General features: G+C 37.7%; 1 protein-coding gene across 17 annotated transcripts in view; it reads right to left on the minus strand.

Annotated features, from left to right (window-relative positions):
• Nucleotides 1–17,365, minus strand: part of LOC127444903 (regulating synaptic membrane exocytosis protein 1-like) — a 125,514-nt gene that overhangs the window by 33,404 nt on the left and 74,745 nt on the right. For 8 of the 17 annotated variants that reach the window (XM_051704554.1, XM_051704537.1, XM_051704540.1 and 5 more), the window contains 12 exons: nucleotides 16,785–16,903; nucleotides 16,473–16,603; nucleotides 15,727–15,898; nucleotides 11,077–11,230; nucleotides 10,582–10,638; nucleotides 7,755–7,908; nucleotides 3,850–3,963; nucleotides 3,342–3,404; nucleotides 1,405–1,494; nucleotides 1,185–1,250; nucleotides 825–938; nucleotides 139–245 (listed from right to left, as the gene is read on the minus strand). In XM_051704554.1, coding sequence (XP_051560514.1) covers nucleotides 139–245; nucleotides 825–938; nucleotides 1,185–1,250; nucleotides 1,405–1,494; nucleotides 3,342–3,404; nucleotides 3,850–3,963; nucleotides 7,755–7,908; nucleotides 10,582–10,638; nucleotides 11,077–11,230; nucleotides 15,727–15,898; nucleotides 16,473–16,603; nucleotides 16,785–16,903 — 1,341 coding nt within the window. The remainder of the gene's footprint in view (nucleotides 1–138; nucleotides 246–824; nucleotides 939–1,184; nucleotides 1,251–1,404; nucleotides 1,495–3,341; nucleotides 3,405–3,849; nucleotides 3,964–7,754; nucleotides 7,909–10,581; nucleotides 10,639–11,076; nucleotides 11,231–15,726; nucleotides 15,899–16,472; nucleotides 16,604–16,784; nucleotides 16,904–17,365) is intronic. The other 9 variants (XM_051704546.1, XM_051704545.1, XM_051704548.1 and 6 more) reach the window with 5 other exon arrangements.

Here is a 17,365-nt window from a genome sequence, read left to right on the forward strand (position 1 = left end):
TAATAAAAGGTAAGGTAAAGGTAATTGGCACAGGGATAGATTGATAGGTTTGGGGTGTGATCTTTATGGTAATAGCATTTTAGATTGCTGAGGTATGATCCTGTGAGTTTAGAGAGGGAGAGAGAGTGAATATTCTACCTTGCTCTATACTGCTGCTCTTTGCAGGGAGCTGTGGCAGCTGTCTGCCCCTGCGCCCTAATGACGTCGTCCTTACCGAGGAATAATGTCCACCGTGTTGAAATTCTCTGTGAAGAGACAGAGTAGATTTAGTCAAAAAGGAAGTAGCAGAAAAAGGATTGATGACTACTCTCAATTAATAAATATACAGCAAACACAATGTTTTAAGGTTAACATATTACAGTATATTACAGTGTACTAAACTCCACTATGCACTTATGGAGGCTCAAGAAACACTTTAAAAAAAAAACAATTCTATTCTATTCTATTCTATTCTATTCTATTCTATTTATGGGTGTCAAACATTTCAATAATGGCATCAGTTACATCAAACAACTTTTTCTTTGCTTATGTCATACAGCTGGGTGTCAGTATAACGTCCATAAAATGTCAAATCAGCTAACACAACAAAAATTAAAAATAAAATCACTTAAAGCACCTTTCAGATGTGTTTAATTTTATTAGTTACATGAGTTCTTTTGATCATGGAATTGATTGATCAAGGACAGACAGTGTAATAGCATACCAGCACATTTCTGAGAAACAGATAAATCTTTAATTTCATCTGGTCAAACACATTTCAATAACCAGCAGTGCTCAAACTAAAGCAGCAACAGGTACAGTTCTGAGAGGCTCCCAGCATGCACCTGTCAGCTCGTGGGGAGTTAGGGCAGGAACCCCCGAATGTGGTCTGGCCAAAGGGCCTGAGGGGAGGCTCTCGCCTCCTGCTGCTGCCCCTTAGGATAGAGGTGGGCTGGAGTCTTAACACAGCCACAGCAGAGCAGGCAAAGGGCAAAAAGAAAATAAATAAAAACATCTTGAAATTAAATACTGAAATGATGAAACAAATAATCAGACAAGAAAAAAATCTGTCAAGGATGAAACTAGTAAAAAACTGAACAAAATAATTAGACTAACATTTGTAGAAAGAAAAAAAAAAGAAGATATAAAATTGTAAAGAACAGAAAATATGGACCAAGAATAAGGTTTTTTTTTATGAGTCTCACCTGTCACAATCAATGGTTTTCATGTTAGCTTTCTGACAGCTCGGCCTATCCAAACTGCCGGAATGCCTGTGAGATGGAAAATGAGTGATCGAGAAAAGAAACAAGAAAAAGGAGGAATGTAACAGCTAAATGGAAAGATATGATGGAGTTCAAGGCTGGATGGTGCTTCTCTGACTTAAAGATGAAACAAGCTAAATATGCAGAACACAATGTCCCATACCTTTCACTATCAGGTGAATGGAAATTGGTCTCTGGTCGCAAACAAGTCGTACTGGCACTTCTTACTCTATCTAATGAAGGCTGAAGATCACTGAAAAGAGAAAGAGAGAAAGAAAGAGAGAGAGAGAGAGAGAGAGAGAAAGAAAGAAAGAAATCATATATTATATAATATAGAGTCATATATTAATCATAACCCATCCATTTCACGGTTTCCCTTGGGAGTAAAATAAAATGTTTTGTGCTCTAGCCTTGGCAATGTATTCATAATGTACAATGTTAGGTAAACTTTGCATGAGAAGCAGAAAAACTGTTTTCTATTTCCTCAGCTGAGCCCCAGCCCCTTACCTAACGCTGACCTCATCTGTGAACCTGAGAACACGCTGTGGAATGGCACTAAGGGGAATAACTCCATCCCTTTCTGTTCGCCGTGGTGGTTTGTTCTTTAAGCATGCAGGGAGGGTAGAGCTTAGCATGGGAAGAAACAAAGAAATAAACCAAAGCATGCATAATAAAAAAAAGAAGAAGTAAAAAACAACTAAAAAGAGACTCAAAAAATTAAGCAAAATGAGATAGGGCCTTTTTTTTCCTGTGAACTTCACAAGCATGAGAAATGGCAGTGATTTTCAGTTTAGTGTATGGTATAGAAGCTAAATGGATTTTTGTTTATCACTGACACAGAAACACAGAAACCAAGGTCTCTGCATGCCCACAGAAAAGAGCCAGCATTACAAATATGTACGAGCGCTACTAAACTTGTGATGCAACAGATGTTGCCAAAATTCTTCAGTTGTTATCCAGAAAAACAAAACAACAAATTTTTCTTGACCAAACTCAAAAAGGTGTTTAAATGATCCAAACAGACACTTTTGGTCTGTTGTTTTGAAATCCTCAAAACTGATTACTGATTACATTTTTGACATTAATGCACATAATATGAGTTATTCTTCTAATTTAACCCTGTTTGAGTGGATTGAATTTTCAGTATGGCAAACTATTTTTATTTTATTTATTTGATTAAAAATGAGGTTCAATGTATACAGAATACTTTATGTATCCATTATTATTCAAATCTCTAAAAAATCTGACTATGGTGGAGAAATTAAACACCATTTCCATTATGCAACAATACTGAGTAATTCTGCTTGTAAAAATGTACTGTATAGAACTGCTTTACAGTATCATTCAACAAAGATAATTAAAAATATTCACACTGAGAATATGCTGAAGCAACTACAACAGATTTAAAGGAAAACAACACAAACCATCATTAAACAGAGAAACAACAAACAGACAGCGAGGGAAAACAAATCACACTAAGCAAAGGTGGAGGCAATTTTGCAATTCTTTCATTTTAGGTGGCACTCTTGCAAGGGTTTACAAGGTATCACTAATGTTATGGGAATATGCTCAAGTACAACAATGACACTCGGGCAGATTCAACATGCTTACCTGTAAATGTCTTTATGTATACCATTCACTAATAAGGGCATCTTTGGAGGAAGTGTGTTACAATGCCTAGCTAATTTCCTAATTATATTAGCACAAAAAAAGCAAGCATTGAAAAAAAATATCAAAATGATTACACAGGCAAACACAAGAAAACGTTTAAAATAATTTACATAGCAGGAATAGAAAACTGATAGTTTCTTTGAAAATATGGGGAAACATGCACCATGAGGTAAATCTTTAAAGGACAAAGGAGACCTAAAAGCTGCTAAAACCTGGAACAAAATAAATCTGGTTAAAAAATATGTACCTTCAGTTTTGTCACTTAAACTAATTCTAATAAATATATGGCAAAATATTTGCTTGCTACAAGTGTTAAGACAAGTGTATCAAAAGAAACATAGAAATGGAAGGGATTCTGAATAAAACACTAAAGGTAACTGAAGGTAGTGGCTCAGAGTGAAGGGCTGATTTACAACTCTGGATTTTTACCTGTTTGTAGGCAGGCACTCAGCACTCCCACCTCGGATTGTTCTGTGCATCTCCAGGACCTCGCTGAGGTTGCCATAGTGATAGCAATACATTGACAGTTTGACAACCAAACAAACATAAAAGAAAAGTAAGAGGATGGTAAGGGAAAATAAATAAATAAAAAGGAATATGTGTACAAAACGATAGACATGTATTTAGCATTAATTGTACTATTATTAATGGGAATTAATTAAAAACTATGACTGTTAGTCATATTAGTAGTTTTAGTATTTATTAAAGTAATAGCATAAATAATTTTGTTGTAAACATTTTTCTCAAACATTAAATGTTCCTGATACTATTAAAGAGATAACTATGCATGAATAAAATTATACAGTTCAATATAGCATACAGTACAATAAATTCAATACAAAACTGCACGTAACAACGTACACACACACACACACACACACACACACACACACATTTTTACATTTTAAATAAGTGTTGAGCACTGAAATAGCAATACCTGTCCTCTGAATATTCATAGTCAGAGTCTCCAGAGCGATGTTCCTGGTGGGAGTCATGATAACGGGAGGGAGAGTTGGAATGATGGCGGTTTTTGTGGATCTCATCCAGACTCCTGATGAGAGAATGAAGGGTGATGAGCACACATAAATCACCCTCTAGAGCGCAAGACACTTCACACTGCTGTATCTAACTGTTACTGACAAATCCTTCCATAGCAACTGTTTGCTGTATTATCAGACGAACTTTTGCTGTGCAATTGGATAATTCTCCTTGAAAGTTTACAGACATTTTCCAAAAATATGGTAAAACATTACTGCTGAACCATTTATATTTGACTGACACAGGTATCTAGAGAGAACACACACTGTATTTTTCTACCTCTGCAAAGTATTTAAATAAATGTTAATAACATTATTTAATTTGTATTGATTCAGGTCTTGTACAGGTGATAGTAAATAAAGAGTTCACAATAGTTAGTATGTTGTAGAAATGTTAGGAATAGTTCTGCTTACTAAAACCACGATGCGGATTGGGGGGTTCTCGGGGGTCTCAGACCCCCCAATGCAACAGGAGACCCCCTGGAATGCTAATTTGTATATTCTTGGGGGATCTCATTTGAATTCATGTGATTAATTAAATACAATGTTTTTTTAGCTGTAGTAATGCATATATTCAGTTGACATCAAAATGTTTTATTCTGTTCAGTGTAATTTTCAGCAGCGCAGCTCCCTCGCTCTTGGCTGCTCTCCCTCTCGCTTGCTTGCTTGCTCGCTCATGTACGTGGGTCAAAATGTTTAAAATATAATTTGCCCTCTTTGTATGGTGGAATTTAATAATCACTGAAACTCAAGTGCTACAACGCCATGAGACGTGAACACCAGCGAAGAGGTAGGTCTGCGGCCAGCAGCACACCATCACCTTAACAGTTTAAATCTAGAGTAAGATGCCGCCGCGAATGGCTGCTTCGGTGTGGAGCTCTCTAGCATTTTTGTTACATTTGTTTGTTTGTCATGTTTTTTGTCACTTTTTCCCGATCAGTATCACCAGGAATGAACTGCTGAATATTTGCAGAGCATACCTGATAATTTTTTGATGGTGTTTGATTATTCAGATGTTTTACTAGACATCTTATTTGGAGGTGCAGCGGTGTTCTACTAGTGCTCCAAGAGACGCAAGCGAGGAAAGCGCGCCGGCGCGCTTGTGAAGCTTCGTCAACACGGCTTTACGACTCTGCCGAGTATTCATCTGGTGAATGTCTGCTCCCTCGCAAATAAAATGGACGAACTGCTTCTGCTCACTCAAACAAATAAGGACTTTTCTAACTCCACTGCTCTGTGTTTCACGGAAACCTGGCTGAATGAAGCCATCCTGGAAAGCACCTTACATCTGCCGGGATTCCAGCTGTTCAGAGTGGATTGCGTCTTGGAATCAATGAGAGGCAGTGGAACATGCTTTTATATCAACGAAAGTTGGTGTTCAGACGTTACAGGGTTGAATATGTGCTGTCCTAATTTAGAAGCGCTCTTCATCAACTGTAAGCCTTTCTACTCGCCAAGGGAGTTTTCCTCATTTATTCTGGTGAGTGTGTACATCCCGCCACAAGCATGCGTGAATGCAGCGTTGCAACAGCTGGATGATCACATCACAGACATGGGGCAACAACACCAGACACTCTTATCATTATTCTGGGAGATTTTAATAAAGCTAACCTCATCCGTGAACTGTCAAAATACAAACAACACATCACATACCCCAACAGAAACAGAAATATACTGGACCACTGCTACACCACTGTAAAGGATGTATATTGCTCTGTCCCTCGAGCAGCTTTGGGACTCTCTGATCACTGTCTGGTTCATCTTCTCCTGAACTTTAAGCAGAAACTAAAATCAGCTAAGCCTGTAGTAAGGACAGTAAAGAGCTGGAACTACAAGTCTGCTTTGACTGCACTGATTGGAGTGTTTTTGAAGCTACAGCCACAGACCTGGACAAGCTCACTGATCTTGTGACATCATATATCAGTTTCTGTGAGAATATGTGCATCCCTACTAGAACATTTTAATCATTCAATAATGATAAACCATGGTTTACAAGAACATCAGACAGCTTCGTCATGCCAAACTGGATGCTTACAGAAGTGGGGATAAAATATTGTACAACCAGGCCAGAAACACACTGACTAAGGAAATAAGAGTGGCTAAAAGAAGCTACTCTGAAAAGCTGAAAAAAAAAAAAAAAACAGTTTTCAGCCCACAATCCTGCATCTGTGTGGACAGGCCTGAAAAGCATCACCAAGTACAAGATACCACCCGCTCGCTCTGTAGAGAATCAACAAATGGCTGATGACCTGAATGTGTTTTAATGCAGGTTTGAAAAGACCAGTCTCACACCCCTCCCCCACTCCGATCTTCACTTAACACACACACCAACCCCTCCTGGAACCCCCCTCCTGCTACTCGACCTGCACTTATGGTCTGTGAGGAGGATGTGTGCCGGGTCTTCAAGAAACAGAAGACTAGGAAAGCTTCAGGCCCAGACAGTGTTTCACCTGCATGTCTGAAAGTCTGCGCTGACCAACTGGCCCCCATCTTTACACAGATCTTCAATAGATCACTGGAGCAGTGTGAAGTTCCCTGCTGCTTCAAATGCTCCACCATCATTCATTTTCAGCTTTCTGACAGATAGGCAGCAGCTAGCGAGACTGGGGAAACTCACAACCAGGACCCTCACTATTAGCACTGGTGCTCCTCAGGGATGCATTCTCTCTCCACTGCTCTTCTCTCTGAAGAGACATGAATGACTGCACTGCAAAGGACCCCTCTGTCAAGCTCCTGAAGTTTGCAGACGACACCACAGTCATCGGCCTCATCTGCAATGGTGACGAGTCTGTATACAGACGGGAGGTTGAACAGCTGGCTGCCTGGTGCAGTCACAACAACCTTGAGCTGAATATGCTCTAAACAGTGGAGATGATTGTGGACTTCAGGAGAAATCCCCCCGCACCAGTCAGACACGAGTCTGTCAGGCACTTGTGGATTCGCGAGACAAACAGTATGTCCAGAAAATGATAGAAAATCATTTGTAAATGTGTATATTGTGTAAACAATTTACAAAGCGTATAGAGATGTAAATGCAAAACAGAAAGCCGAGTAGTTATAATGTTATCATAAGATGACAGGGGGCTTTTTTCCTGTCATCTTTCCATCTAATATTTATTTAATTAATTATGTACAAATTATTTGCACCAAAATGGCATACATTTTTTTCCTGCACCTTGTTTTTCATTTCCCCTGGTATTGTTTTCCCCTCATTCACATACTGTGCCTAATGTGAAATACCTGAATTATTTTGAATATAATTTCATATAGGCAATTACTGTATAATGTTGCCTGGGTTTCCAAAATCAGTTACTGCTGGAAAGGGTCCACTCAAACACCCCACCCCAAAAAAAGGAGACCCCGTAAGTCAGTGTGTAATTCGCACATTGAACTAACACTAATGGTATCTGTTGTAATCACTAACAAATTAGGCTGTTTTCTTTTCAGTTCACAGTGATGAGACTGACTCAATTCTGATTTGCGGTCTCTGCATTGCAGTTTCAATCATGTATACTACAATTATCTCTTTAAAGAATAATGGTAGATAAAGTCACATTTCATGATATCGATTCAATTTTTACAACTTTGTGAGCACATTTTACAAAAAAATCATGTTGTTCACAGAAACCTCAGATTCATGCCTAGGTCCCAGTAAAAATCGTCTGATCCAGTAACAGTAACCAAGGAGGGCGGAGCTTAGAAAAGGATGAATTTCATTATTAATCAATGACAATATCAATAAAATGCTGTGAACGAATGACTGGTCAGTTAGGTTGAATTTGTTAAGTAAGTAGATGTGGCTCACCTCTGCATAGGGACGTGTGCAGGTCGTGACCGGGCTCTACAATGGTCTTCTCTGTGCGGGGACACCGACCGCGAGCGATGCTGTATGGCCGCCTGTCTCTCAGGTACCGTCAGTGTGCTTGACCTCTCCCTGTCTCGAGAGTTCCTTTCTGCTGCTTTAATACACATACATTCTGAGTCATGAAATTGTTACACTCAAAATGATGCAGAATCCTTTATGCAGGGGTATTAGCAAAACCCACAGAGTGATAATGTAACAATAACACAACCACATTCACATTTATAAAACTACAACCACAGTTCATGCCAAAAGATTGTGCTGAACTACCAGCACACAACTGCTTCTACTTTACACATGCTATAAAAGAAGCCAAAATATGGGCAGAACAAATTTAGGAATTAGCATTTCTTTGTCATTGTAAAAATGTGCTGCATTTACTTTTGTGTTACAGGCTTATTTCTTGACATATCTATTAACAAATTAACCAACAAAAACAAATCAAAGATACACTGATACTGCCAATAACACCCAAAAGTACTTGTAATCAGTATCAATGATATAAATTAATTTCCCAGAGTACTGAAAAAAACTAATTATGATACTGCAAAGAAATCAATGATTTGATGGTATGTTACAACCACAGAGATTCAACAGCTTTAATTAGGCTAATCCCACCAATCAAATCAGTGTGAAACAGAGCGTAGACTAGTCCAAAACAGTCTGTTTTATTTCTACATAATTTTCACTTTAACACTTGGTAAAGCACTGACTCTGTTACTGTCCAAGCCACACATTCTGTTAGAGATAGGCTACAACACTCATTCCACTGTTACCAAAAGCTGCATGAAAATATTTGATTTTACCCTGTCACAGGCTGGAAAGTCAAGTGAGCATTTCTTTTTTCTTTTTTTTTTTTTTTTTTTAGAACAGTTTAACATTTAAAACTGGAGAAGCAGACTTGTAATGACTTTTAAGCTCTTCATAAAGGAAACATGAATCTTACATTTACAACTTGCAGTTAAAGTTGCAGGTTTGTTTTTTTTTTTTTTAAACAAGATCTTACTTTTTATAGTACATCAGTAAATCTGCTCACATATTTAAAAACATTTACTGTTAAGCTCCAGGAGCTTTCAAGTGTTTGCCTTTGTGTAAAAATGTTTTACATTAATTCAGATGCCAAGACTATATCTTTTCTACTGTGTTTCAGTGCAAACATTTCATGTAGCTGACAATATAGCTTTCTATCAATGAATGTGTCTGCCCCTGCCATCAATGATATGATCCATCAGGTCCTTGACTGACTATGGTAAAAAATAAAATACAAATAAAAAACTGTGAAACATAACAAATTGGCAGCCACAAACATTGCCTTGCACAAAGTACTTGGATTAAATTTATCCAAGATACTGTATATTTACAGTTAAAGAACAATATAATGTACATGGTTTACTGCAAGTCTGACCTCTTGCAGTACTCTATGTTCTTAACATTGGTTTAACATATTATACATGGAACATAGTACAAAACATCTAAAGCTTCAAAATATCAGCCATCATATTTGTTTTTACAGACAAATATATATTCTACAGCAAGCTTTTCTACTGGCATGCAACAGAGGTAACATCCACTTTCATAAGACCCACATTAATCATGTTATGCTGTAATACACTATAATAACTGCTTTATAACCTCTTGCCATTCCAGCTTGAAAACAAAATTAACCAGGTCTTATGATGGGGATAAATGTGTTAAATAGAGAGAGAGAGTGATGACTTACACAGCCATTCCTCCACAGTGTCCATGCACAGATTTCATGTGAGGTGTTTCTGTGGTTCAGTTTAACACTGCTACAGCCCAGCATAGGGGGAGAGAGACTGTATTCTGTGCTTGACAAGCTAAAACCCTATGAACCTTTCTTTTACTATTCAATATTCTATTCTGATCATTCAAAGTCCTTTCTGCTACTATGTTTCCTCTTCAGCCAATTATGAGCAAAACTCACTTGTATAGGGACTGCACTGCTAAAGTGATCTCATTAGTATTCATAGGTATTCATATGTTAAGTGTGGTTTTAGCACACATACATTTTCATAGACACTGAAATATCAGCATAGTGACATACAGTAAGCATACAGAATGAACAATTTCAGAGATGTACAAAATGTTTACAAATCCTTTGAAGTTTATGCAATATTAAATTCATGGAATTAATCAGTTGATTTATAGTATTTATAATAAATTTGATTAATTAAATATCTTTAATCCCATTACATTTATTGATATTGTAACAGTTTCTGTTCTGTGTGGTTTCAAAAGAAAATACAAATTGTGGCAGCACACACACATACAAATCAGTAAATGAGTGAAACACAAACATCAGCAGTGTTTCACTTAAGTTTTAATACTTCTTGAGGTTTACTGACAATTAAAGTGCAGATTACTTTACTTTTATTAGTCATATCTGGATTTCGTTCATTAATAAATTTGCCATTTAAAAACTCTAACAAAGTTTCTCCATCTGCATGAAGTTGAGTGTTGAACCTAAAATGGTACCCAGGATTTGTAACTCTCTGAAGTTGCATACATAAAAGCACTTACATTTTAAATGCTGTCAATAGGTTGATATTGTTTGTTTCAGTGTCTATCAAAAAGTAACAAAAGTAGGAATAATGAAAACTGCTGAGATCACACTGGTAGAGCACTGCGCAAGAAATGGGCTTGGACGACCAATATGAAAACAGTTGTATATATTAGTGACAGTAATTGTCTTTCTCACCCTGTGCTGGGTTTCTACTCTTCGAACAAAGCAATCACTGCCCCCACCCACCTGAGGACACTACCGTTATACCATCATCATAATCTGTCTCAATGATGCGATGAGATCCTGAGACACACATACACACATAGCAAATTCAACTGCTGAGCAAACATACAGAACAACATACACTGTAAATCAATTTCACAACATTATACCTTGTACATCCGAACATTAACATGGGACCCTGCTTTCAAGGCAACTGTGGACTTCAAATGTAGAGGTGATGCATGTAATTTTTTCGATGTTGAGGTACTTTTGTCTGTATGTTTCAGAATCTCGACCAGCCTGACACCAGCAACATTAGATCAACCAATGGTGTGAGTTTGGGGTGGAACTTTCTGCTTGTTCAACCAGTGGTGGAAAGTTGAGTGTTCGTGAAAAAAAAAAATTCTATTTCGTTTGGTGATGCTACAGTGGCACAGAAAATGCACACTTCACCTTTACCTGATGTGTTTTCCTTCACAGACACACATACACGCACATACTGAGTTAGCTTATACTTACTTTGCAGTTTCTTGCTGGGACTGTCTCCATGAACATGTCTGCGAGGGAGGCAGGGGGAGGGCTGGGGCAGGGGGAGGGAGGACACATCATGGGTCTGCAGTTTGTACCAGTGTGGCTGGTCATCTAACAGAGCTGTCTCCAGTTCGATCAAAATCTGATGAGAGCGTGAAAGGAATAGAGAGACAGAGAGGGGAATTTGAACCAAGAAAGAACAATTATTTGGAGGCCAAAATTATCCAAATGACTGCGGGATACACACTGCACCTGAGAAGAAATTATTTTTGAGAGCATATCCACAGCAGGGGCCGGTTGTATAAATTTGCATACATGCAAAATGGGCTTCAAAGAGCACATAACTATTTTCTTAGCCAGTGGGATTTATAAAACCCTTTTGTGTTTGATTCTTACGCATACTTCTACGGTTTTAAGCAACTCCACCGGCAAACTAGTTAAAGGCATGGTTCACCCAAAAATGAAAATTCTCTCATCATTTATTCACCCTCATGACATCCCAGATGTGTATGACTTTCTTTCTTCTGCAGAACACAAATGAAGATTTTTAGAAGAATATCTCAGCTCTGTAGGTCCATACAATGCAAGTGAATGGGTGCCAAAAAAAATTACGCTCCAAAAAGCACATAAAGACATCATAAAACTAATCCATATGACTCCAAGTTTTAATACATATGATCAGAAGTGATATGATAGGTGTAGGTGAGAAACAGATCAATATTGAAGTCATTTTTTTGCTTGAAATTCTTCTCCCTGCCCAGTTGGGGGTGAAATGCATGAAGAATGTGAATCACCAAAAACACAAGTAGAAGAAAGTAAAAGTCATCTGTTTATCACCCACACCTATAATATTGCTTCTGAAGATATTGATTTAACCACTGGAGGCTTATGGATTACTTTTATGATTTGTGTGATTTTTGGAGCTTCAAAATGTTGGCACCCATTCACTTGCATTGTATGGACCAAAAGAGCTGAGAAATTCTTCATAAAATCTTCACTTGAGTTCAGCAGATGAAAGGAAGTCATATACATCTGGGATGGCATAAGGGTGAATAAATGATGAGAGAATTTTTTTTATTTACAAAATTTAAATTTTGGGGTGAACTATTCCTTTAACTGAACACAATGCTTATAAAATGTACTTCTCAGTAGTGTTGAGAACCAAGAACCAGTTCATATTCAGAACCAGTTCCATTTTTTTAAAATACCAGAACTGAATGATGTTCATGACTTTTGCCGATGTGGATGGAACACAGTACTAAAATACTCTGACAGTGTTTCCTGTGCTACCATTCAGTGGCACTGAAAAACCACAACTAAATCAGCAGCGCGAAACATAAGGTGTGACCAGTTTAGTCTGATACCTGAACAAATTACTCTAAAATGACTCTTACTCATTATCTTTTTAATTAATAACTTACTGAACTTCAAGTCATTTATTTATCATGTCTCAAAATCAACCATTATTTTTTTTTACTGTGTTATGTGCACTTAAGGCTTGTGAGGCTTGAATGAGCATAATTACTGGTTGATTGTTGATATGACAATGACCAAGTTTATATGCACTTAAGAAAACGGATTATTGATGATTTCCTTAAGCCGATTAAGGGATTTAGAGAAAGCGGTTTAACACACCTCAGTTTCTCTTGGAGAACGTGGCTTAATGTGGTCATGTAAACACATAAGCGGTCTCTGATGGGTGTTTGAAGAGTGCGCGTGCGTGGAACAGACCTTATAACAAATGCCATAGGATGTAGCCCAACAACATGTCAACACAGCGGAAAGAATTCAACATTTCTGGGAGTACAGTGGGAAAATACAGTATAAACTATACCCATTTATACACACCAATGTAAAATAGTGACAGTCCCTCACATTCATGTATACGCTGGTACATTGGGGGAATCCCTGAATTTTACGTAAGAGGGAAAACCCACTATTGCAGTGCAATTCAGCAGCAGGATATGACAGAAAGTGAAAGGGAAAAAAGCACAGCAACAACTCTGAAATATCTGGAAATGTAGCAAAGCAATGGAGATAAAAATAACAAAGTCTTCCTTGGATCCCATGTATGTAATTTACACAAGCGTCGTGGGGAAAATATGTTGCTGTGGAGAAAGCTGCTTACTGACCGAGCCGCATGTATACGTAAAGAGTACGCCGCTTATACAGTGCATGTAAACCGGAACACTGTTTTCTCACAATAACTTGCTTTCTTGCAATAAGCCGCTTTCTGGAGTCTATATAAATGTATTCAGTTAACTGTGTTGTTAAAGATACAATTTGAGATTTGCTGTGTTAGTGTTATTTAAAATATAATATTATTCAATATTATTTAATAAAATGCAGTATCTTTATTAGCCCATGCAAACACCTTTTGCAAGAATCTGTTCTGTTAAAATATGAAATGAACTCATTATTTTATAACAGGCTGCTATGGGCAGTAAATCCAATAATAATTGCATTTATTATTTCCTCAAATTTCTTTCTTGAAAGCACTAAACAAATCGCTAATTGAACCGTTAAGGAACCGGAATCATTTCGAAGAATTGGAACTGGAATAATTACATTCCTATCACTTCCTCTACCAACTGTTCAGTGAATTCACCTATAAAACGAATTGAAACAAAATAAAACTTTTGTTATGTGATGCTGAACAGATAATGTATGTTCTGAGCATTGTTGGGAAAGCTACTTTGAAGCTACTCAAATAAATTAACTCCATTAGGCTGACAGCATTAATCTTTAATAGATTTACCATAAACACAACTAATACAAATAGAAAACACCATAATTTATATAACTGAGCCGAAACATAGTGATGACGAATATAATAAATAATTTATATCCAAAGAAAATGCTGAGAATGCCATGCAGGGATTTCTGTGTGGGAATTCAAATCAATTCCCTTTTTTTTTTTTTCTACATGGTAAATTGGTCACACCAGTAGAGTACCAACTTTTAGTTACTCCACAACACTACTTCTGAGGTATCAAAAACAGTGGAGAGCCATGCATTTAAAGTCTAGGCCTTCAGTGTGATTCATGCCATTAAGAAAACAGTTTCACAATGAATAAGACACCCTATGCCTTTGGGCATTATACATTATACAACTAGTAATACCAACTGACGTTTTAAAAACATCTCCACGCACAAAAGCCAGAACTTGAAATGACACTTAATGCTCAAGAAAGCCTAATTTTAACTGCAGCATGACTGTTTTGTGAAATGAACGTCTCCCGAACAGACATTCAAAAATCATAATTTTTCATATGAATCTACCAAGGAGATCTATAATACCTGGAAAAATCTATCTGATAATATTTGCGATTTAAATGTTGCTTGCAATAAATTTCATTTCGTCAGGGTACACGGTTATGCTGCGTTCCATTCAAGTTGGATGTGGGATATTCCTACTTGATATCTCCAACCATAAATGCATTCCATTCCCCGATATTCAGAACTGCAACTCTCCCGTTAGCTTAGCAGGGGTTTGACTCTCATTAGAGATGTCTCCTAGCAACCCAACTGATAAACAATGTTGCAGCACTAGCATTTGTTCTACAGGTGTACGATTATCAAAAGAGATTATAATTTACCATGTTTTATACACCTGTTTCTGCAGGCATTTGTTAAACAAACTTTAATATCATGTAATGTGGAAACAAACTCATTTATCGATATTACTTAATAAAGTGAATGTTTATCACTTACTTTGTACATCTCCCTGAGTGTCGATATGTTTGTGTGACATCATGCCCCTACATCTCGGCGAAATCGGAGTTGAGAATTTCTGCACAAGCCTACAAGTTGTAATTCTGACTTCAAGATGCATTTGAATTGAACGAGTTGAATGAAACGCAGCGCTACTTTTCAAAACTTGATCTGACACTTAATGCTCAAGCAGCCTAATTTACACTTAGAAAACTCCTTATGTTGCTATAACAAGGCAAAAAGCACTTACCAATTCACTTGAAGTGAAAATCAGTCCTCCTTTCCTGTTTAATTAACTAAGCAATCACACGGTCATGCAGAACATCTCGTGTTTTTAAATCCATAAGGATCTCTTTCTCAATGGCGATAGCGGCAGTGACATCTGACTCGTCAGCAAGATCTCGCGCTCTTCGCTCTTGAATTACGTACATCACTTAAAGCGTGATTGCGTCACTCAAGGCCAGCTAGAAGGCCTGGACCAGGACATATCCTAAAGATCACACCCACCAAGAACAAATAAATCAATCTGATTGACTGATGAAGCTGGCAATCTGACTTAAGTCGCTCATTCATTTGCACTGTTGAGGGATTCTGTGGAAATTCTGAAGGCCTGAGAGGGTGGAGCTCAAACTCATGTGCTGCTTTTGCTTCGGGCTTCGGGCATGCTATTTGTGAAACAGTTGTCACACTTTGCTTGTAAGCATCAAGGAATAAATTCTGACTGGATAAACTTTTCTTTTTTCTCTGTTTGTTTGTAGATTAATTAAGAGTGGAAAGCGATTAAAAATACATAGGCAAAAAGGTGATTGAGAATGAAAGGATGAAAAATATTTATTTATCTGGCATGTTAGACCAGCAGAGAAGGCTTTGCTGGCCCTGAGAAATCGCCACTGATCAAAAAGAAACTCATTGAACTACACACACCTCTCCTAGAAATTCACTCTCATCCTCCTGGACTCTGGGCTGGTCCCACACAGTAATCTCCAGCATGCGCTCTCTGAAGTCTCTGCGATGTATGTGAGAGTACAGGAATGTCTGGTTCCACTTTGGCTCTGCACTCTTCTTCACGGTCTTCGTCCTTCTCTTGCTCTTGTCACTAGAGGAATGCAGTGTGTTTTTAAGAGTTTGTGTTAATTACTCATTCTTTTTACATGGAATGCATTTTAGAAACTCAGCAATACCTAAAATGGAACATGCAAGTGTATGTACATTATATGTATACGAGTTTATTGTATGTAGCTTATAACAATAACACACATATCTCACATAAAAAAAGATGCCTTATCGTAATGAAAAATGTATTTTAGGGCCACTGATTTGTGCTAAATATTACCAGATGCAATGCAACAATTTTCCAATGACAAGTAATTTTTTTGCTCACACTGAATGTGGAAACTACTGCATGTCACAAAACAATAACAGCCAACAGAACATTTTATGTTTAACATGCAGTTTTATGGAGTGGGAATTTCAACAAGAAACGAAGCAAACAACAAAATTTCCCACTGTTTGCCAACTGTCATGGCTGCGGCTGGTTAGGACAAAAATTCAGCTTTACACAGAAGAGATAGCTTTAATCTTTCACATACCACATTTTGTCCCACCTGGTTAGGATATGTGTAATGTTTAAAAATACTGAAATATAGACTGTAATTTGCAAGTTTACTTACCTTCTATCAGGAAGAAAATACATTTTGACGTAAGGATTCCTGGGTCGTCCGTCCAGTCGAGGGGGCAGGTCTCGTGCTTGTAGAACATTGACAATAAGCTGATGGCCCACTTTATCATACCACAGTTTCACCTTGGTTAAAATAAATAACACTTTCAAGTTCTTGAAGTGGTAGCTATGCACTGTTTAAATGTGAGCTACTGTAGAAAACGACTAACATGTCTCAACCCTGTCACCACACCTTTCTCTTCAAGTGAGAAAAACTGACTAAACATTTCCTCTGCAAAGACTTTTTTTTTCTCTCTGCACTTACCGACAGCTGGCCTGGTAGAACCAGAGGGAGATCTCGCAACATCCCCGGACTGGTGGGAGACATTACTGAGATGGATGGCCGGTCCATCTTTTGGGATTCGTCTATAGAACTGGAACCAGCTGGAGGTTTAGATGGTTGACAAGTTAAATGTACAGCTGAGCACACAAATTAAAATGCAGGCTTAAACTGAGTTCAGTCATGACAACTCTCTGAATATTTAGCATGTTAATGTGGGTATGACATATTGATAAGATTTTGGTCTTGGCGGACTAGATCTGCTATGCTGCTGCTGCAGATGGAGACTTGCTACTGCTAGAAAATACACAGAAATGTAGACATGCTGATGCTGCTGCACAATTAGACAAAAATCAAGACATGCGAGAGTACGGTGATGCCATGCGAAGGGCAGACGTGTGAGAGACAGCTCTGCGCAATTTGCTAATTTTTAAAAAATTATTTTCATGATATAATCTGGTGAAATTCAATACACCCAGTCACACATTTACTCTTCGAGGTAAACATGGCAAAGAAGTCAAAATCCTCGGGCTCTGGAGACATTAAAAGACACTTATGGGTTCAAG

The sequence above is a fragment of the Myxocyprinus asiaticus genome, chromosome 8, assembly GCF_019703515.2.
Source record: "Myxocyprinus asiaticus isolate MX2 ecotype Aquarium Trade chromosome 8, UBuf_Myxa_2, whole genome shotgun sequence".
Taxonomy (NCBI): Eukaryota; Metazoa; Chordata; class Actinopteri; order Cypriniformes; family Catostomidae; genus Myxocyprinus; species Myxocyprinus asiaticus.